The sequence below is a fragment of the Myotis brandtii genome, unplaced genomic scaffold (genome assembly GCF_000412655.1).
Source record: "Myotis brandtii unplaced genomic scaffold, ASM41265v1 scaffold280, whole genome shotgun sequence".
Lineage (NCBI taxonomy): Eukaryota > Metazoa > Chordata > Mammalia > Chiroptera > Vespertilionidae > Myotis > Myotis brandtii.
The window spans coordinates 1,160,223-1,183,900 of NW_005360677.1; the positions used below are offsets into that span (position 1 = coordinate 1,160,223).

Below are 23,678 nucleotides of genomic sequence, written 5' to 3' on the forward strand. Positions count from 1 at the left end.
GTGCCCCAACCCCCTGATTGGCCCTGCTCTGTGCGTGACAGGGGGTGGCGCCGCAACCTCCCCATCGACCCTGCCTTGAGTGTGACAGGGGGCGGTGCCCCAACCCCCCAATCGGCCCTACCCTGAGCGTGACTGAGGGTGGCATCGCAACCTCCCGATCCGCCCTGCTCTGTGCATGACGGGGCGGCGCCCCAACTCCCCAATCGGCCCTGCTCTGAGCCTGACCAGGGGCTGCACTTAGGGATTGGGCCTGCCCTCTGCCACCCGGGAGCAGGCCTAAGCCAGCAGGTCGTTATCTCCCGAGGGGTCCCAGACTGCGAGAGGGCACAGGCCGGGCTGGGGGACCCCCCTCCCCCCGCCCCCCGAGTGCACAAATTTTTGTGCACTGGGCCTCTAGTTACTAATAATAAAAGCATAATATGCTAATTAGACTGAACAGCTGAACGACCTTCCGGGCATCATTCCAGACGTCCTTCCGGATGAAGCCACGGTGGCGGGGGCCGAGGCAGAGGTGTTTAGGGGTGATCAGGCAGGCAGGCGAGCAGTTAGGGGCGATCAGGCAGACAGAATGGTTAGGGGCGATGAGGCAGGCAGCAGAGTGGTTAGGGGCAATCAGGCAGGTGAGTGGTTAGGAGCCAGCAGTCCCTGATTGTGAGAGAGATGTCTGACTGCCGGTTTATGGGGGGTGGGGTGTACCTCATAAACCAGCAGTCAGACTTACACCGAGGGGTCCTGGATTGCAAGAGGGTGCAGGCTGGGCTGAGAGACCCCTCCTCCCCCGTGCACAAATTTCGTGCACTGGCCCTCTAATATAGGATAATTATTTATTGTTGAAAGTTTTCCCCCATTGACCCCCTCCAGCCTGCCCCTGCCTCCAGCCCCAGGCCCTCACCACCCCTTTGTCTGTGGCCATGGGCCATGCATATATGCATACAAGGTCCTTGGTTGATTACTTCCCCCCCAACCCACCCTCCCCCGCCTTCCCTCTGAGATTCTGCACTCTGTTCCATGCTTTGGGTCTCTGGATCTACTCCGTTCATCAGTTTATTTTGTTACTTGGATCCACATACTTGTCTTTCTCTGACTGATTTATTTCACTTAGCATGATACTCTTCAGGTCCCTCCATGCTGTCTCAAAGGGTAAGTGATTCTTCTTCTTTTTTTTTTTTTTTACTGCTGCATAGTATTCCATGGTATAAATGTACCACAGCTTTTTTATCCATTCATTTATTGACGGGCACTTGGGCTGTTTCCAGATCTTAGCTATTATAAATTGTGCTGCTTGCTGTGAACATAGGGGTGCATATATTCTTTCTGATTGGTATTTCGGTTTTCTTAGGATATATTCCTAGAAGTGGGATCACTGGTCAAATGGAAATTCCATATTTAATTTTTTGAGGAAATTCCATACTGTTTTTCATAATGTCTGCACCAGTCTGCATTCCCACTAGCAGTGCACTAGGGTTCCCTTTTCTCCACATCCTCACCAGCACTTGTCATTTGTTGATTAATTGATGGTAGCCATTCTGACAGGTGTGAGGTGATACCTCATTGTCATTTTAATTTGCATCTCTGTGATGATCAGTGACTTTGCGCATTTTTTCATACGCCTCTTGGCCATCTGTATGTCCACTTTGGAGAAGTGTCTATTTATGTCCTTTGCCCACCTCATTCCTTTTTAAATAGTAATCACACACTAGAGTATTTTAGATATATTGAATAAAACATTATTTTTACATTTAAAAAGTATGTTTTTATTGATTTCAGAGGGAGGAAGGAAGCGGGAGAGGAACATCAATTGGCTACCTCTCGCACGCCCCCTTTTAGGGATGGAGCCCGCAACCCGGGCATGTGCCCTGGCCTGGAATCTAACCAGCGACCTCCTGGTGCATGAGATGACACTCAACCACTGAGCTACACCAGCCTGGCTACCTTTTTTTTTTTTTTTTTTTTAATGTGGCCACTAGAAAGTTTTAAATTACTTTTGTAGATGGCATTCTATTTCTATATTTCTGCTGTAGGGAGTGGGCTGGGCTAAATCTGATTTTTATTTTCCGGTTCTACTGCAGGCCCCAGGGGTTGGGGACCCTACCATCAGTGGAAATGGGGATCTGTGTGGGGAAAGGCCCTGACCCTCAGGGACCAAGCACATGCGACCCCAGGGCAGGAGGGAGCCACGCTCACAGGGTCAACCTGGGAGCATCTGGTGGGAGTCCCAGATGGCAGGCTCACTTAGGCATGGGGCCCACAGCCCCCACGGGTGTTAGATGAGCACCTGCCTTGGCACAGCATGGCTCGTGCAAAGAACAGTCATCTTTGTCCTGAAGCCCTGGGTTCCAACACTGACTGTGCCACTCACTGTGCCCAAGTCTCTTGGCACCTCACAAGCAGTTAATGTGAAATGGGGCCACGTTCGGGTCTATTCCTCCAAGGCTCCCAGGGCCAGTGTGAGGACCACAGGGGGAAGCCCTGTTTGGCCACTGCTGATGGCTCTCTCCGGAGGAGGGCATCACAGACTTGCACATGTTTCTGGGATGCTGACTTGCTACCAGCATATAGTTCTTTTGAACTCTGCTGAAGTGCAACTTTGAAAATCTTTGTTCCACTCTGAAACGCACACCAGTGGCCTGTAGCAGGCACCTGACTCGTGGTTTCTAGAACTGGATAGAACGAAATCGGGGCTGAAGCTTTCAAAGGGAGCTGCTTGCTCTGCACGGGCTGATGTGGCTGGCAGGAGCCATGGGAAGAGCAGCTGAGACAGACCTGAAGGCCTAACCCCACAGCTGTCCAGCGGCCCCTCTCCAGGTCAACTGGCAATGACCAAGCAGCCAGAAGGTTGAGGTCTCTCTCAGGAAGCCCAAAGCTGTTCCTGCCACCTCAACCACTTGACACCAGTCCTAGGAGCCAAGTTTGAGTCCCAAAGAGCTCTGAGGAACCCAGGTCCAAGAAGTGCTCCTTCTTCAAAACTAAACATCTTTCACCATGGGACGGGCACACACACACACACACACACACACACACACACACACACACACACCCCTCACACAGAGCAAGAGGGGAAACACTCCGTCTTTTAGCTTCTAGCATTAAACCCATCAGGGTAACTCTTCAGTTCCAAGTTGTGTGTGCACAAACCCCACGAGAGGCACTGGACAGCAGGGTCGGCTCAAGATGGATTGTTCTAGGCTCATCCTGGGATCTGGGTCCCTAAGAAGCCTGCGAGCTTTTCTCATCAGCAAGGCTGCTCATGGCAGGTGCTGCAGGGCCTCTGCAGGGCTGATTGTGAGAGCCACCCCCCCTTGCCCTGTTCTAGGTGGGGCGCAGGAAGTACCAGGCCGCGTCATGGAAACTCATCCCCGGGGGAGAGAGCAGCCTTCAGAGATGGCAGAGAATTTAATTCCCAGGACAATATGCCGCAGAAACCCCAGGTGCCCTTCTCGAGGAAGGGGCAAGGCCTCAGGCAGGCAGCAGGGCTGAGGATGAGGAAGTGATTACGGGTGGGTGAGGAGACGAGATGCCCCCCCACCCCCCAATGCACTGGGACTCTCCATAGAGCAGCTTTTAAAGGAGCTGCCGTGTGTGACCGCCATGGAATGGCTACTTACATGACCCACAGATCTAATTCTCCCTTCAGCTGGAAAACGGGCGCTCTAAACTCCCAAAGCTCTTTGGGTTCCAAAACCCAACCTCTGCTTATGAACCTTGGTGTTTCTCGGGTTGACGTAATTCTCTCTCTGAATACTATATCCTGCGATGTTTCAGAGCCTAGGTGGAGTTGAGTCAGTGTCAGAACCTACTAGTTTAGGGAACTTTATTTTTAAAGATGAACCTGAGGCTGTACAGCTAGTTAGTGCAAGAGATGGGGCTAGAATTCACACTGCTGGTTCGGTCCTTTGGCCCATCCCACCCTTGGCTGAGGGGCCAGTGAGACCACCTGCAAAGAGCCTGTTCAATGTTTTGCTTCTGAGCACTGGAGGCAGCCAGGGTAGCTTGAGGTTTACTTGCCACAGGAGAGCTTGAGGTGTTACTCGCACTGGACAGTTCCCAGATGGCTTTACCTCTCTCCGCCTGGTAGATACAAAGCTGGGCTTATTGCAGAATACATGAGGACGCAACAAGAAGAAAAAAAAAAAAAGGAGTGTGGGGGGAATGAATAAGGAGAAACAGTGGAGAGTTGGGGGAATGAGAACATGTGACCAAAGGAACCCTTTGTCTTAAGAGTCTGCTGACAAAATCCAACAAATAGATTCTCCAATAAACTAGGCAATATCTCCATCTGGTGGCCACTGAGGGCATATGCCTCAGGAATGGAAATGCAGCAACAATGCAGTGGTCAACTTCTGATGAATACCCACTGCTCTCCCCTCCCTGGTTGAGGCCGGCACCTGGCACAGGGGGGAACCTGTTGAGGAAGACTGGCCCCCCAGCAGGAAGCATTAGTTGCCGGGGTCTAGAAGGTTTGGGCTAACATGGGAGCCATGGCTGCCGATCCACTTGGGGTCACTGGGGTCCTTCAGACTACAGGACTTCACAGAAGAGATGGCTCTTTAGGGCTCTGGTGAAGCCTCGCGGCCAGCCCTGTGCACAGCCAGCAGGCACCTGCTGCTCCAGGGACAGGCCTCGGGAGGCAAGGCCTCTTGGTGATGACTGCCCAGAAGTGACACTCCCGTCCCAAGCTAATCCAGTCCGCCTTGTAAGAGCTTCTCAGTCAGGAAAAGGAAAAGGAAAGAGGCCAGCTGGGGGCAGAGGAGCCAGAGGAACAGGGAGGACGTCAATAAAAACAGGCTAAGTAATCGTGGGGGCCAATCTCATTCATCAAGGTCCAGCCATTTGCCAAGGTATATGCACATTTTATTTAAAAAAAGTTTACAGTTTTCATTATACACAACTATTAAGAGGTTATAGTCAGAGGAGGCATTTGTCCTGTTGACAGAAGTGCCCACTAGATCATCACAATGCAAGGAAAAAGATGGAAGGGAGGAGCTAGGGTGAGGAAAAAATAAGTGGTAAAGAGCTCAGATTTCAACTAAGGGCTGGCGAGTCCCTTTTATCTCTTCAAGTATCACACAACATGTACCAAATACAATCAGTAAATGATGGCCATTTCTTCCCAAGGCCACAGCCAAGGCCAGTGTTTGCTGAATTAAGAGTCCTGGCCCTTCCTCCGGTGAGTGGGAAACCTTCACACCTGCGGGCCGTCAGCTCCCCTCCCCCAGGGGCCTCCGCTCCAGCCAGTCCCTAATGGAATCGCCACGGTGTCCGTGGCCAGAGGAACAGGAACATGGATTCAGAAGTCCAAAGAAGACCAGGTGTCTGTGCCCAGTCAGAAATGCTTTGATTTCAGCCAACAAGGCTGTGAACCCAGTTAGGAAGCTGGTGAAATAAAACTTACTTTTGTTAATGGCTTTCGCTTTTCTAACCGAGTTCCTAGAACACAGAAGGGTCACATGCCACAAAATCAAACACTAGTTCCCGGAAGCTGGCCGCACGGAAGCTAGTGAAAGATGTGTCTTTCATGATTCTCAGCCATCCCAAGAGGAGGCGTAATAAAAAGCAAGTGTCATAGGCCAAGGCCAAGCAGGGCTTCAGGGAGACTTTTGAAAGGGAACAATTCCTTTGAGGGGAAACACCCTCCAAGAGCTTAGATCAGCCAGTTGGCAATTAGAACAGCTTTTGAAGTGGAAGAAAAATGTTAGGTACATGGCAACTTCTGGTAATTATCTCACTAGTATAAAATGCTGGTTGGAACTGCACAGTCAAGTCAAGGAGGGCAATGAGACTGAAGACTAAAAGAGCAAAAATGCCATAGTCTAGGTTGGCTACCAATAAAGGCAACCCACAAGGCTGGGGCTTGGGCTGCGGAGAGCTGTGGATCCAAGGCCGCAGCCACCTTGCTTGGTGTTTGGCGAGAGCTTGAGCTCGGTCATTTGAATAGGCGCTGGTAAACCACAAGGTAGAATTTTAAAAATGATGAGTATTAAGGAAGGAAGGGAAACTGCCAGAAGCAACCCTGACTTACCACCACCACCTTTAAAAGCAGGAACATCCAGCCCTTCTGAGGGGCTCCAGATGCGTCTGAGTGTTGTGATGGGCCAAGCTGGAAAGGTGCTTGGTGCTGAAACACCCCTCACTCAACCATCTATTTCTGGGGGCCCCGAGTCCTCAGATCCACGCCAGGCCTCTTCCAGCCCCCTCTGTACCTGTTAGTATGGTCTCCTACTCCCACCTCTTCCAGGTACTGGGAAGGGACAAAAAGTTAGCATTAAGAAGGGATTCTGTTCAACTTACCCAAAGTCCACTTCGAAGTGGAGAGGTAAAGACCCACACAGAGTGAAAAACATGCATGGGACCAAGGTTAGTGCTCCGATGAGACAGACTTGCACAGAATGAGTGATTTGAGTAGCAATTCTGGAAGCTTCCAGTACTAATAGAGAAGCCCTAATTACACCTTCATCACACAGACTTGGAGACCACACACACACACACACACACACACACACACACACACACACACAGCAGCCACAGTCAGGTCTGTTTCTTAACACCTGCAACCCCCTCCCCGTCTTCACTTGGGATTCTACACTACCACATTTCCAGTGCCGAGCTTTCTTCACAGGCAAGCTGGTGTCTTTTCGTTAGAAAAACATGGATTCAGTTGAGGAGCAGAGCTGTGGCACATAACTTTCCTAAACTTGGTTCTGCTAGTTTTTGGGACAGGATTTAAAAGAATTATTTTTTTGAAAGGTAATTAGAACACTATTGTTTATACAATATTGAAAAAATACAATTTTTTATTGTTTGAACTCAAATCACCACCCAGCACTTTAAGCCTACCCTAAGTCGCACCTACAATAACGGTTATAGCACAAGCAAACTGCTAATTCAGCAGGTAAGCAAGTTAGACAGTGCCAGCAGACCCTCCCTCCCCCAAAGCAATGAGAAGACAACGTGCTAGATAAGAGTTAAGTACACCGTTACATGTTAAATAGTTAACACTACCCTTCCAACAAGCCACAAATGCTAGATCGGCAACTCAGTACGGTTAACTAACCACAGCCCTACATAACTGCACTTTTAATTTTTGTAAAGAAAACCTTTTGCTTCATGCCCGTAATTAACATAAAATAAGTAAATTCTTTGTCTTTTTTTTTATTTAGGAAAATAATCATGCTAAAAGCAAGTTGTACTTTATATAGATTTTCAAAGAAAAGATTGATTGTGCTTTTTGACTAAAAAAGATAGGATATCTTCCAACCTCATTGACTCAAATCTTGTGGAATATAGCACTTCTAAACTAAAAACACACATCAGAAAGAAAAATTAAATTATCCCAGTGGGACATTCAAAAATTGTCTTTAGAAGGTTTTAGGATTGGCTATTTCTGTTCTTGTCCTACTGGTTGCGACACAAAACGAATACAGAGGTGCTGTCTAGAGTTCTCCAAATTCAGCAGGCAACACTCAGATCTGAAAGAAACTGCCGGCAACCTGGACATATGGTTAGCTGAGTACACATTTCATTAGCAGGCGCTGTAAACAGTCTGATTTCCTCTTAACATACACAGGGGAGGAGACTTCTTCCTTCTCACCTGTTTTACTACTACATCACATTTCTGGTTCCTCTCCTCTATTCAGTCACACTCTGAAAAAAGCTGTGTTTTCCCCATGTACAGTCACTTTGGGTACAAGATACTTTATTTGTTCCAATTATTACTCATTTGAAATTTAGAATACGTGTTGGGTCTAAACTACCCATTTCCCACTCCCACAAGCAGATGATGACCAGGCCGCTGCCAAGAGCAGCAGCAGCAGCAGCAGCAGGAAAACCAAAACCAAAACCAAAAGGTGGAGGAGAGAACCCAGGAGTCGCAGCCACCAGAAGGGTCTTCCTCCCGAGTCTAAGGGTCCACCGAGCGGCTATCCGAGGAGGAGGCCCTCTCTTGGCAGGTGAAGATTAAATCTGTAACCTGTCTAAGCACAATTCACACACACACCAAAACCCAAACCCAAACCCAAACCCCAATCAAAGAACCCACAGCCACCCTCCGATTTAAAGCTCTCAGCCAGGGGAGCGTCTCAAAGTGGCCAATCGCATGAGGATGTGACTGCACGTGCTGGAGAGGACACATCTTCCCAGTCACTTTTCTCTTCCTGGCCTGTCCTCTCAAAAAAGGTCTGGATTGCAAGCTCTACCATAGAAAGAATCAAGTTCAGAAAACACTTCCCACAGGTTCTCCAAAGGAATACACTCGTGGCTGCAGGGCCGAGTAGCCAGAAGGGCAGGAATCTACATGTAAAAATGTACTTAAAATCCGAGTCAAAAATTGTTTTAAGTTTCAACACTCCAATTAGCTCCCTGTTTACACTGTTACTCCACAGAAATGAGGCCACCTAGGTCGAATCACAGGCGGGAGCAGCTCCGTGACGTGCTGGCTCTACACGCTCCCACCGCAGGCCTTTGCCTCCCAGTTTCCTCCTTTCCGTTTTGAAAAAGCACTATTCTATCTTCACATCCAAGAGCTGGTTGGTTTGGTTTGTTTCTTTGGAACCATCAATAAAAGAAGCAACTTTTTCCTGTTATTTTTACTTGTCTACCTATCAGAGCGGCTATTTCTTTTGACAGTTAGTAGCACACAGGCTGACTTGGCCAAATGGACTTATGAATGCATGCATCCAGACCGCATATTGCTACCAAAATGGAATGTGGGAATATGCTATGCACCTCAGGTTGAGAAATGACCAAGAAATCAAGATCTAAAGGGTGATATATAATATATATATATCAATGCTATTATTCATAAAAACCTTGTTTAGTAATAAAAAAAATTGCTTTGTTTAAATATGAATATTATAGTCTGCTTCTCATGGTTAGGAAATAATAGTCTTTCTGAAAAGCAGGTGCCTTTTCTACTACAACTCCATATCCTGGGCCTCGTCTTCTGAAAAGTCAGACATAGAACTCTCCGACGAGCTGTCACCGGTGCCTTCCTCCTGCTCCTTCAGCGCCTCCTCCGTGGCGTATTTCTGGATGTACTCTGCACAGGGGACGGGGACAAAGAAAACCAGGGCAGTGAGCAGGCAGGCATGTGCTTCGTGACCCCCATGTTGGCAAGTCCCAGCTCTCCCCACAAAAACAGGGGTGGGTGGGGGGGGGTAACAAAGATAACATTTGTGGTCACGAAAACTAAGGGAAGACTTTGGAGTTTATGAATTTTACCCCATTAGGCGGAGAGGCAAAGCAGGACGGGGACTTGTAGGGGAATAAATACACTGTTTCACCATCTAGAACTCCCTGGGCCATCACCTCCCAGATGTAAGAACACCTACCAGGTGGGTGAACACCCTCAGATGGATGTACACAAGGCAGCCAACCACCCTTGGGCCTTGGCTGCAAGGCACAGGAAGGACAGCAGATATCCAGGACGATGCCCAGCGTGAAACGGCCTCCAGCCCTCTAACCTCCAGTGCGGCTGCCCTCCTCCAAACTTGATGGTTTGGGAAAATGTGTTCTCTGTACTTTCTTGTAACTTCCTATATTAACAGAACTATTCACCTCCCAGATAGCACTGGACTAGTTATGATTCCATAGTAATTTATAAGGAAATCCCCCATCATTTTAGGTTTGCAGTGATATAATTATAGCCGGCCAAATCTATTATGTTAGGAATGGATTTTAGTTTAAACAGGTCCTGCCTGTCAGGTTTCCGAAGCAGCTGGTGAAGCAGCCTCTCAATCTGCTCAGGAAGGGGCTGCTGTCTGACAGCCGCCTGGAGTGACGTCACCACGTGTTATTTACCTGGAGGTTTATGCTGCTGTCACCTAGGCTGAACAAACAGTTAAGAACTGCTGAACACACAATTACACTTGTTCCCAAGATCGCTAAGTGCACACTGCTCAAGTAAATAGCCTATGCACAATATGAAGAGACAAGACAGTTAGATTCCTGTTCAGAATGCCAGCAGGGAGACACACACATCCTCATATCCTTACGCTTTGTTTTTCCTCCCATGGGATTACTTAGGGGCTAAATAAGAGGAAGATGAGAAAAACGGCCAAATGGGCCTGCCAAATCTGAATAAGTTAGTGTGGGAACCGAGATAAGGATTTTTAATTTTTTATTTAAATGATGAGTGAGAATCATTGATCAGCTGCCTCCTGCATGCTCCCCCCCACCCCGCCCCCCGCCGGGAATCGAGCCCACAACCTGGGCATGTGCCCTGACCAGGAATCAAACGGTGACCTCGTGGTTCATAGGTAGATGCTCAACCAATGAGCCGTGCCAGCCAGGCTAGATAAGAATTTTTTTTAAATATTTTTTTAAAAGGGTTGTTTAAAAAGAGGAAAAGAAGAGTATGTGACAGAGACTATATTGGCCAAATCTGGTATTTACAAAACAAGCTTACAGATTTCTGACTTCAAATTCATAGTGACAAAATTTTATGCTGAGATAATGAGTTGGGGGAAAAAAGCCCCTAACTAGGTAGAAACTGACATTAGCTTACCTTTTAGAGTGAGAGAAATGTTTATTAAAGCCCTAGAAATTTTATTTTTACTGTCTAATGGGCTGGCTACTTTGTAGAAATAAGCTGTTGCACTTTGACACTGTAATTTGATACTATCAGCCTTCTTAATTAAGTATATTCAAGGAAACACTTACGTATTAAGTGCTTACTAGGACAAGGCCTTTCAGGAGAGAGAAAATGAAGAGTAAGGTCATTAATGAGAAGAAACCCATGAGGAGAAAAGGCAGTTAGTTGCTGAATTCATCAGAGGGAAGGAGTCGTGTCTGCACTGACCCTTGAAGGGCTTGGCTTCTCCACTGCAGTGCAGGAGCCACCACTCCAGGGGAAAGCCAGCGCCTGGCCAAAAGCAGAGGGAGAAGGAAGTGGCTGGGATGTGAAAATACAACCTTCAGAGCTACATTTGTTTTCTTTCTTTAAACAATTTTGAAGCAAATAAGGCAAAATGTAGAGGTTCATCTAGTTGGGGGATGGGTACAGAGTTATCATCTGTTTCTCTGTGGTGCTGAAACTTTCCCTGACTAACTAAGGAAGAGGATATAGTTGGGTACCTGAAACTCATCCAACTTTACTGTCATATATTGATGCATTTAGAGGAATAAAGGCAAAGGTGTAGATCGCACACAGTGGCAGAGCGCCTGGATGGCAAGCTGAGATGCCACTCAGTGAAGGCTGAGCGGGCAATGACGGTGCCAATGATGCCCTGTTCCACAGACAGTCCAATATTCACAGGTGAAACAGCATCAGCTCAGTACGAGTGCTGATAACGCTCATGGTGAAGGGTGCACACACCGACCTCTGTGTGATGTTAGGTGTGGAAATGTCCACGAGCAGCTCAGGGGAGAGTCACACCTGGACACATTTTTGTTTTATTTTTTTTAAATCCTTTTATTGAAAGTATTACATACGGCCCATTTCCCCCGTTAGACACATTTTTGGAAATCATCTGCCTGAAGGGGATTTATTAATTTAAAAAAGTGTGTGTGTGTGTATATATTTATTTTTATTTTTATTTTTTTAAAATATATTTTTATTGATTTCAGAGAGGAAGGGAGAGGGGGAGAGAGAGAAACATAAATGATAAGAGAGAATCACTGACTGGCTGCCTCGTGCATGGCCCCTACTGGGGATCGAGCCCACAACTTGGGCATGTGCCCTGAGAGAAAATTGAACTGTGACCTCCTGGTTCATAGGTCGACACTCCACCACTGAGCCACACCAGCTGGGCTGGAGGGGATTGTTTAAAGTTGTGAGGGTTGAATAGGCTTCCCAAGGAGTGGGGGAGGCGGAAGAGGGGGTGAAGGACAGAATCTTAAAGAGAATGACCATGTTTGGGAATGGAATGAGAAATGTTTTCAGAAAGGTAAGAGGTAAAATACCAAAGCTGCAGAGAGGTCCATGAAAACAGATCTTGAGAAGGCTCCAAAAGATTGGGAAGAAATGAGATCATAGATTCAGTATAGGAGGGAAAACAAAACTAGACCTCAGAAGTCTAAGGCAAGGAAGCAAGAAGTTTGAAAATGAAAGGAATTAAATGGTAAGACTCCTAAAGGAATCCACAGGAGCAGATAAAGGCTTCTGAAATGAGGGTGCCTCTGATAGTCTAGGGCAGCGGTTCTCAACCTGTGGGTCGCGACCCCTTTGGTGGTCGAACGACCCTTTCACAGGGGTCGCCTAAGACCATCCTGCATATCAGATATTTACATTACGATTCATAACAGTAGCAACATTACAATTATGAAGTAGCAACGAAAATAATTTTATGGTTGGGTCACAACATGAGGAACTGTATTTAAAGAGCCAGAAGGTTGAGAACCACTGCCCTACCCTAGACCAGTGGTCGGCAAACTGCAGCTCACGAGCCACATGCGGCTCTTTGGCCCCTTGAGTGTGGCTCTTCCACAAAATACCACGTGAGGGCACGCATGTACAGTGCGATTGAAACTTCGTGGCCCATGCGCAGAAGTCGGTATTTTGTGGAAGAGCCACACTCAAGGGGCCAAAGAGCCGCATGTGGCTCGTGAGCTGCAGTTTGCCGACCACTGGTCTAGGGGAAGAGGTGGAACCAGGAAAAAGGGGATCCATGGGAAAACAAGATCACAGGTTGGTGGGGGTAGTCTGAGAAATAAGATGGGACATCTCTTATTTCCTATTGGAGGGAACAAGGGTACAGTAGGAAGTTAGGGTGAGCTCAGGTCTGACAGCCATGATTTTCTCAGATTACTAAGGAAGACAAAATGATAGCCAGCATTAACATTTCAGAAAGCTAGAGTTCCCTAAGCTAGAGCTAGCCATTCTAAGATAAAAATGTAGGCTAGGTTCCTTTTGCAATTGGTATTACAGCAGATATGTACTAAAACAGTAGTGTTCAATTGCTGCAGCATAGTTAACACAGAACTATAGACATATGTTCTGCACCAAGGTATCTGTGGGTTGTAGACACTGTTAAGTGATTCCTTTGTCAAATTTTTAATAGTCTCATAATAGGATTTTATCTGGTTGACACTGACTGCCTTTTTCTTGATACCTGTTTGTTAGGCTATGTAGATATTCTGCCGCATAAATTAGATAACTTGCAAAGCACCTGAGACCTAAGTAAATTAGAGTAGATTTATTTCTATTTTATCTCAATAACAGTACTGAACAATACCCTGTAGAGACCAGAGGAGATGAGAAAACGAAGAGAAGGAAACCGACCATGATCCACAGTAGCCCCAAATGCTCCTGAGTGTCTCAGACCTGCAGAGTGAAGACCTATGTATTCAAGTTCTCATGAATTATTTCTACTGCCATCTCTTACAAATGCACCTCAGAGGGCACTGCTTTGCGGAAGATAATGTTCTGAACTGCTAGGCAGATGGGCAAGTTGTGCTAAATATTGGGTATATACCAATGCCTTCCATTTGTTAAGACGAACAGGTCTATGAATTCTTTTCTTTTTTGGTAGAACTTTATGTATCTAGACTTTTCAATATGAAAGTTCTCATGACATTCATGTCCCATTAATATGTAAACAGTTTAAGATGGGAAAATGGGATTCTAAATCCTAAAGAATTAGGAAACTAGTGCTGCCATCACTAACACATTTCTAACTTTAACAGTACATTTCAGGTTTTAACAGAAAAATCCATAGATCAGGGGCAAGGTATGTGCAGTAGCAGAGAAATATGCCTACATGAAAACTTCCCAAAGTATTGGACCAAGAAAAGAAGCCAACTGAGTATACTTTTTTGGTTGTTAATCCTCACCATAGGATATTTTTCCCATTGATTTTTAGAGAGAATGGAAGGGAGGGTCGGGGGGTGGAAGGGAGAGATAACAAGAGAGAAACATCAATGTGAGAGAGACATATCAAGTATCTGCTTTCCACACATGCCCCAACCAGGCCCAGATCAAACCTGCAACCCAGGTATGTGCCCTTGACCAGAAATCAAACCTGTGACCTTTCAGTGCATGGGTCAATGCTCTAACCACTGAGCACAGTGACCAGAGCCTAACTGGATATATTTAATTCCATAGGTAAAATATAATTCTTTAAAAGTCTAATGATGGATTTGGCAATTATTTTTCCAACTCCCAAAGGTAACTGTTTTATTGAAAGGCCAGGATGATTAATTGTCTATTAAATTCATGTGAGATTATACCTTTCAATTAATCATTATTCTCAAGTCTAATTTTCTAACTTTATAAGACAAGAGGAAGCAATGAAGGCAAAAATTCTTTTGGACATGTGTCCACATGGATTTCTGGCAGGGTTATACCTTCTACCACCCAACAGTTAAGCCTCCCACTTTCTCATCTTTCTATCTTTCCTTTTGCTCTTTCTCTCCTTCCCTTCTCTCGTGTTGGTACTGCAGCTTCCAAAGGTTGCCTCTGACCCTCAGAACTACAGAGGTTGGTGAGCTCTGCTCCAGCCAGCAGCTATGTCTTTTTAGGCCTGAGAAAAATTATTAGTAACTAAGAAGGGCCATCATTGATCAAAGCTGAATAGACTTAAGTTCTTCTTCTCTAGGTTAAACGATTTGCCTTCTTACCTTTAATTTTCTGCTTGTATTCTTCTGGTCGGTGGAGGTACATGGCTGCAGCATCACCATTGAGAGGATCTATGGGATTGGGATAGGCCAACAACTGGGGCAGGAAGGACTCAAATATATTGGTAAGATCTGAAAAAACAAACAGAAATACATCATGCACGGAACAAACAAGTTCACCTAAAATTCACTTGAATTCAGTAGTCAAAACTGCTTACCTTCCTAGATATTTAACCACATGGATATGTGCTCCATTATCTGTGCTGTACATTGTATATCCCTTTCAATACCAATTAAAATTTTTTAAATTTAATTTTAATTTGAAGAACTAGATAAAGGTATGCCTGATATTCACTTTGAAAGGCAATTTTCCCAATTCTAATTCACCCCATTTTCTAAATGAGAATTCAGAAATACTACATACATTGTTTATTAATTAAAACCTGTGCCCCAATACTCTACTTTCCTACAAAGTGAGTACTTGATCTCTTAACATAGCTTTTTTCTATAGCTTTGAAAATCACCACTCTGAAAAGTATTCAAGCACCAGATCTTAAAAGAACTGAACACAATTTTATAGGTCTTGACATTTAATCCAATTCTCATAACTTCTAATGAAGGTAAATATAACCAGTTATTCAATTATTTTGGGTAATGAGGGTAAGAACTTATATGGACAACTTAAAATCACAAATAAGACAGATAAGTACTAATTTACTGCATTTATCAATAATCATTTACTAATTCCTTCTGGCCAGATTCAGCACAAGGTACTGGGTATGTACACATGACATCTACACACTCAGTTAACAAAAACCCTGCAGTCATATTGTGTTTCATCAAGTAGACCAGAAAGCCTGCAAAATTAACCACAGGTCCCCATTAACTTCAAAGATGATGTGATTTCCATCTTATTTGCTCCCCAGTTAGCAGACAGTGAACTGTGGAACCTCAGTGCATCCATTCCCCTGCCCTACTCTAGTTACTCTATCATGCTAAAGGAAACATTTCTGTTTCTGGAGAGATTGCTAATGTAGCATAAAATGACTTTTTAATTTATTCAGCTCTCTAAAGATTTTTTTTATAGTATTATAAATGGATGTTTTGTCAAGCCACATCACTTTAGATTAGTGGTTCTCAGAGCAGGGGGTGGGGTGGTTTTGCTCCCCAGAGATGTCTGGCAATGTCTGGAGAAATTTTTGGCTGGGTGTGGGAGGGGGCAGTGGTGCTATTTGTATCTCGTGCACAGAGGCCGTGGATGCTGCTAAACATCCTACAATGCACAGGACGGTCCTTCAAAACAAATAATTAATTAGTGCTGAGGTTGAGAAACCTGGTCTAGATAAAAGGATTGGCAAACTTTTTGTAAAGAGAGAGTGAACACTATGGGCTTGTGGGCCACATTTGGTCTGTCATAACTACTCAACACAGCTCTGCTGTTGTAGCACAAAAGCAGCCATAGGTAAACAAACAGGTGTAGCTGTGTTCCAATAAAATGTTACTAAAAAAACAGGCAGACAATATTTGCCGACTTCTGTTCTAGAAAACCCTACAAATAGGTGGCTCTTCCTTGTCACTGTAAGATTAAGGAACTGAGCAGTCAGAGAATAAGCTAAGGCTACATTATTCAACAGAACTTTCTGCAATGATGACAATGTTCTGTATTTGCACTGTCCAATATGGTAGTCACTAGCCACACGTGGCTACTGAACATATGAAATAGGCCAGTGTGACTGTGAGGAACTGACCTTCATTCTACTTAATTCTCATTAATTTATATAACTACAAGTGACCAGTCTCATATTGGACAGCTCAGGTCTAGCACAGTCCTGGTCTCATGCAGAGATATTGACACACAGCAGGTTTACCTTTAACCCCAAGTTATAGGCTTGGTATTATTACATGGACTGGGGCTATTTCATCTTCATAAAGCTAATTTTCCAAAGAACCACGTTACAGTAAGATTCCCATGTATCAGAAAACAAATACACAGATTCCTAATCAAAACAGAAAAAAAATCTCCTAAGATAACCCCAACCATCTGCAGATTTTCACTGCCATTTTACTTATAATTTTTTTAAAGGAGGCAATATATACAACAAACCAATAATTATCCATGATAAAAAAACAAAAACAAAAACATTGAAAACTGTTTGCCAAGGCTAAGGGACAGAGAAAAATGCTTATGTTGTAATGCTGGGTGGTGAAAATCCATAAAATGGTATGTCCTCTAGAATTACAACTATGTACAATATGCATTGTATACACAGAATATTTAAAAAGTTGGGTCAAGGCAAAAGGCTTGTAATTTCTACTTTCCACACTTCAAATGACACTTTACACTTTTTAACCTTTAAAAATGGCACTTTCCTATAAATATGTTCTTTCTACTTCTATATATGTTTGACACATAAAACATGACAAGCCTGAACATTTTTCTTTCCCTCTCTGTCCTTGGGTGGTTATTAGTACAGTGGTAGAAAATGCTGAAAGGAGGGCAAATTAAGAAGGAAAAACAAGGACTGTGGCAGTTCTACAAATTAAACATGATCCCCGAGCAAGGAAGAGTAAGAGTTACAATAACACTAATAGCAATAACAGCAGCAACAGTTTATACCTAGCACGTACTACAAGCCAGGCACTCACCAATAGTTTACACAGACACTTTCATTGCAGCCAGTGAGGTAGTATCATTATATCCTCATTTTGTATATGGGAAAACTGAGGCAGAAAGAGATTAAGTAACTTGCCCAAGGGACTGGTTTTCAAACCTGGGCCTATCTAAAATGCTGCCGCTGTTACCAGATAAAATGAATACTGACTGTCTTAACTTCATGATGGCATAAGCTCTCCATGTCTGCATCAAAATCATATACCCTCAGAGATGGCCACCCTCTCCTCAAAGCTTTTCTTTTTCACAAGTTCAAGACCAGCAAGATGGTCTCTAAGTGTTTAGGCGTTTCTGTGGCTGAGCTGCCTGTATTTCACAGAGGCAGGTGCTTGTTTTCAAAGCGCAGCCACAGGAAGTAGCCCAGGCTGTTCACAGATACCCACACACAGTGCACTGGGGGTTCTCATGTCCTTACTACACACCTGTGCAGAAAGATTAGCAGCTGAGTGTTCCTATCATACAACAAAATTAAAAAAAAAAGTACAGGTTTTACTTGCTCTAAGTAATGTTCAGAAGTGCTTCAAGCCTCAAATATTGCAGACGTGTTTCATAACTAGATATTTCATGTGTTCCAGGAAGATTTTATACCCTTTCTCACTACTTTAAGTTCCTCAAGCTCCCAATTAAGTGGCTCTGCCTAGGTATTTGTTCCAAACAAATAAAAGAACCCTCAATAATTGATTCTTCCTTCGTATGTCTACTTCCCGCATCAACATACTTTTCATCCATTTCACAGATGTGTTGTCACATCTGTAACACAGAAGAGCAGAAAAGGGAAGTATGGCACTCTCCCTCCATGGAGCATGCCTGTGCCGTTCCCTCCCCCTCTCCTTCCCCCAAAGGCACATACCCCCTAAACTATAAAGGACCCCATGAGACTTGCAACCAGGGGAGCAATGGGCAGCAGCAGTTTATCCCAGGTAATCCCCTAAACCTGTCTCCAAGGCGCCCTATTCTCTGACTTCCCAGTGAGCCAGAGCAGCCCAGCCAGGCTCTCTTGTTGCTTCTTCTATGCCCTTCTGTGTTTCACACTCCTAAGTATATTTTTGCTGTGGTCAATAAATTCTTGCTTGCTTCTCTACACTTTGTCTCTTGATTGAAATCTTCCCCTCAAGAGCACAGGAACCGAGGTCTTGTCATCTTCCTGGTAGCATCTTTTTGGCACAAATTGCCCAAACACTTGCCTGCCCCTGGATTCTCAGGCAGGTCTGTGGAGATACTTAACACCCAGCATACTCCTTATATTAAAAAAAATAATAATAAAATTAAGTTTAAAAAAAAAGAAAAGGGAAGGTATGCAGCCCAGTTTTGGCTACAGGTGGCAGCCTTTGAAGGCCAGGATGTTAAAGCAATGAAGCATTCCTAAAAGGGGCTAACAGAGTGATTCCCACCAACAGCATCCTCCCCAAAGAAATCTCTCTCAAACATGCAGATGTGCACAAAATCTTCTTTCAAATAAATATGTTGGCAGAAGAGACCTAAACTATAAAAAATGAAATAAAGATACTCATCTTTGGAAAAATGCATCATAACGAACATTTCCCCCTAGAATTGTTAATAAAAACATCTATCATTTCAAAAGTCTTTTTTTAAAAAAAAACCCACATTAACTTCCACTTTTTGAAAGGGAGAGAGGCAGACATGGGTCACCCAATCTACACACTACAATCAGCTGGCTCCACTACTGGCTGCCTTCATTGTTAAGGAAGTCCCAAGATTCCTGAGAAGTACGGTTCACGATGAACAAACAGCTTCGAGTTCGGCCTTGGATTAAATCAGTACTTACCAAAATGCAATCCATTAGACTCTTCAGCCTGACCTTATTAGTATTCATGTTAACAATACTACAACATTCATGCCTCCATTTAGACACATAAACTAATCATTTATATTTAATTTTTAGAAACACTCAAATCATATTGATCTCTCATCTAAAGCAGCATCATTTATCCCAGTCAAGAGCAATGGCTTATGGGTGAATCTAGGTCCTGGCTGTTTGTCCATCAGATTTACTCACAATACTGAGGTCTCATACCCACCCCAAGGACTCTTAGGATTGGGTGAAATGTGTGAGTGTGTGAGAGTGTGTGTGTGTGTGTGTGTGTGTGTGTGTAGAAATACACAGCCAGAAAACACTACCTACCTATGCAACCTCTATCCTCAGGGACTGAATGAGAAGACGGCTATTTGCTTGTGGCTTCTTTGGTTCAAGAAAATACTGTTCTTGGCAGCAATGCTGAAGAGGCTCTAGCTGAGGATCCCTCCCTGACCCTTTCCTCTTTCTTTCCTGTCTACCCCTTAAGTAACTATCACTTCCTCCAAGTGGAGGTATTCCAAACCACGGGCAGGAAAAAGTGGATCCATTTTAGAGAGGCATTAAAGGGCTGCTTTAAAGTAGAATAGGTGGTGATGGGTATCACCTAACACACTGTGGACATCGAGTAGAGCAAAGCCCATTAAGTTGAACTGTTTCCAGCAAAAGGGGAGCTGGCTCCTTAGAGGTGAACAACAGATGAAAAACCTAGAGACCACAAGTCTAATTTCAGGCCTTCCACTGACTGGTTCTTAGGCCTTGGGCAGGTCTCCTCCTCTCTGCATCCCCAAAAGAAGTATAATCTGCAAAAAAGAAGTATAATACTGCAGTTCCTTACAAGGAAGAATTACATATTACTATAAATGACTACAAAATAGAGTTCAAACTGCATCAAAGAGGACTAGTCTAAAATACTTATACAAATATGCCATTTTCTTAGGGTAGAAATTTCATCTACTTGTATCCTTTAAGGAATACATGTTAATTAAAATGAGTCACACTGAAAAAAGAAAAGAAAAGCACCAATTCTTAAAGTAAAGCTACCCTACTCCAGGTAACTCACAAAAAGATGGTTCACTGCTTAAAGGAGAAAACACGGGAGGGGATGAATCACACATCTCATGTTTTATTCTTGGCTGTTTATGAACCAGGGATCATAAGTTATTTCTTATTTCCTTTGAAAATTAAAATGAAAACTCTTGTATAAAGCATGCTATATCTTCAGGTTAAAACCCTGTGGACTCCCAAAGTTTCAGGTGGTCTGCCCCTCCAGACACCACAATTACCACACAGGCAGTCATCTCAGAGACTTCAACTTGCATAATCTTCATTTGTTTTTCAGATTTAACACCCAATATGCTGTAACTCAGAAAACACCACCATCATACAGTACAGTCATGGTCAGAAGCCTAGAACCATCAAATCCTTCTCAAATGCCACCTCTCACCCCTTTTCCAATTCTACTCCTTGTCTCCCAGATGCCCAATGACCTGGGTTCCTTCTTTTTAAAACCAAACAACACAGAAAAGCTTGTTTGGAAAGACATCAGTATTAAGAATTACCTTCATACTCTCTCACTCTGGGAAGCTCATCATCTTACAGTAAGCCTATACTGTTAACTACCAATTCTTTCTAATCAGTCTTTTGTATTTTGGTCTTATCGAACTCAACATGTCTAAAATTATTTCTCTGAACATCAATTCCTGCCTGGATGATGTGTCTCAGTGGTTGAGCATTGACCTATGAACCAGGAGGTCACAGCTGATTCCCCATCAGGGCACATGCCCAGGTTGTGGGCTCAATCTCCAGCATGGGGAGTGAAGAGGCAGCTGATCAATGATTCTCTCTCATCACTGATGTTTCTATCTCTCTCTCCCTTCTGCTCTGAAAGCAATAAAGATATATTTTTAAAAAATTAATTCCTTTCTCCTAATAGCTAGGTTGACCCTATTCCTTGGCTCCAAATCTCTGGAAGGATCATGATTAGGCTTTTCTCCTTTCTCCCTGTATGTCCGTTTCCCAGACTTGCTATTTGTCCTAATAAAATGCTTCTAGTTCCTCTTCTGTTCCTCCTGCCATGTAACTACATTAAGCTCAATATAACATTCCAGCCATGAATCAAGGCAACCAGCTGCTGGTTGGCCTTCCAGGCTGTTAACTCTTGCCTTTGTAATCAGCTTCCTTAAAACACTCATGTCAATTCTCATCAAGAGCAAGTTCTCCTTCACAACTCTTCATACTCCAGAAGCATGCTATGCAAGGGCCTAAGCCGCAATCAGACATCCTTAGCACTGCCGCGAAGGTGGGCTGCTGCGCTTGCCAGCCATCAGCCCGGCTTGTGCCTGAGCTGCACTCCCCCTGTGGGAGTGCACTGACCACCAGGGGACAGCTCCTGCATTGAGCGTCTACCCCCTGGTGGTCAGTGCACGTCACAGTGACCAGTCATTCTGCCGTTTGGTTGATTAGCATATTACCCTTTTATTATATAGGATTATTATATAGGTTATCCTTGATTTACTACAGAAAATTAGCAACTGACCTTTCAAAATCCCACTGATTGACTTTTGCTCATCTTTGAAGGAACTTTAACTAATTCATTATGAACTGTTAAGCAAGTCATGAATTTATAATGTATCCAAAATAAAACCATAAAATTCCATTTTATTCATTCAACAAGTGTTTGTTTGTTTTTGTTTTGTTTTTTTTTTGGGGGGGACTATCTATTATATGTATAAAAAAATACATCCAAACATATATGCAGCCAAGTTCTTTGGTAAGATTGAAACAGGGCAAATAAATAAAATTTCCAGATTTTCTTCAGTTACTTAAGAATTTGGGATTAATGAATAGATCTTTACTTTTCTACTCTTATCAGCTCCTAAGAAGTTACAATTTAACAATGTATCTGAGTGTCCTTTATTTTAATGTTCTCCTGCTTACAGTCTGTGAACACTAAGAAACAGTGAAATTCTATCCTCCAAAAGAGTAGTAGTCAGAAACCTATACACTCAATTGGAGGGTTAGCATTGCATCTGATCAAGCAGGTGGTATGTATGTATGAAAAAGACAGAGTAAGCGTGGGCTAGAAGAAGACTGACATTCCCTCAAGAACTTCAATAAAGCCAATCAGGAGAGATGCCCTCAGACAGGAAGGGCATGAAAGAAGAAACGGCTTTGAGATTAAAAATTATTTTCTAAAATAAATAATTTGAACCCAACTTCAACGAGAAAAGCTTATTTCTATAAAGCTATAGGCTATATCACCTAACACACTGTGGACATCGAGTAGAGTCCATTAAGTTGAAATGTGTTCCAGCAAAAGGGGAGCTGGCTCCTTAGAGGTGAACAACAGATGAAAAACCTAGAGACCACAAGTCTAATTTCAGGCCTTTGGGCGTCCACCTGAGGCAAACATGTGGTGAGCTGAAGCAGACCACCACAAAGACTTTCTGTAGTACCAAGTCAGAACCAGCAGGCTATAAGGCTAGCCATGCTATATTTGGTTTACCAAGTGCTAATATGCTGCTAATGGAATATATCCAGCCACCAATTTACTAGATGATAAATTCGAGAATGTATCTGGTTACTTAACTGAGAGGGTCTTTTGTGTGGATAAAATATACAAAAAGTCTGAACTCATCAGATTTATGTATGTTCTCAGGTAGTCTATGGGGATTTTTATTTTTATTTTTTTTTTATTTATTTTTTTTTTTAAATCTTTATTGTTCAGGTTACATTTGTTCCTCTTTTTTTCCCCCCCATAACTCCCCTCCTCCCAGTTCCCACCCCACCCTCCGCCCTCACTCCCCACCCACTGTCCTCATCCATAGGTGCACGATTTTTGTCCAGTTTCTTCCCGCATCTCCCATTCCCCTTTCCCCGCCAAGAATAGTCAGTCCATTCCCTTTCTATGTCCCTGATTCATTATAATCACCAGTTCATTCTGTACATCAGATTATTTATTCACTTGATTCTTAGATTCACTTGTTGATAGATGCATGTTTGTTGTTCACAATTTGTATCTTTACCTTTTTCTTCTTCCTCTTCTTAAAGGATACCTTTCAGCATTTCGTATAATACTGGTTTAGTGGTGATGAACTCCTTTAGCTTTTCCTTATCTGTGAAGCTCTTTATCTGACCTTCAATTCTGAATGATAGCTTTGCTGGATAAAGTAATCTTGGTTGTAGGTTCTTGGTATTCATCACTTTGAATATTTCTTGCCATTCCCTTCTGGCCTGCCAAGTTTCTGTTGAGAAATCAGCTGACAGTCGTATGGGTATTCCCTTGTAGGTAATTGAGTCTCTTTCTCTTGCTGCTTTTAAGATTCTCTCTTTGTCTTTTGCTCTTGGCATTTTAATTATGATGTGTCTTGGTGTGGTCCTCTTTGGATTCCTTTTGTTTGGGGTTCTCTGCGCTTCTTGGACCTGTAAGTCCATTTCTTTCACCAGGTGGGGGAAGTTTTCTGCCATTATTTCTTCAAATAGGTTTTCAATATCTTGCTGTCTCTCATCTTCTGGCACCCCTATTATTCTGATGTTTGTACGCTTGAAGCTGTCCCAGAGGCTCCTTACACTATCTTCGTATTTTCGGATTCTTTTTTCATTTTGCTTTTCCGGTTGGGTGTTTTTTGCTTCTTCGCATTT

The 23,678-nt window shown here is 43.7% G+C and overlaps 1 protein-coding gene across 10 annotated transcripts in view; it reads right to left on the bottom strand.

The window, feature by feature from the left end:
• Positions 1-4,834: 4,834 nt before the first annotated feature.
• UBE2H (ubiquitin-conjugating enzyme E2H) overlaps positions 4,835-23,678 on the bottom strand; it is a 105,757-nt gene continuing 86,913 nt past the window's right edge. For all 10 annotated transcript variants that reach the window (XM_014541854.1, XM_005868944.1, XM_005868943.1 and 7 more), the window contains 2 exons: positions 14,554-14,682; positions 4,835-9,034 (listed from right to left, as the gene is read on the bottom strand). In XM_014541854.1, coding sequence (XP_014397340.1) covers positions 8,910-9,034; positions 14,554-14,682 — 254 coding nt within the window. In that variant the 3' untranslated portion in view covers positions 4,835-8,909. The remainder of the gene's footprint in view (positions 9,035-14,553; positions 14,683-23,678) is intronic.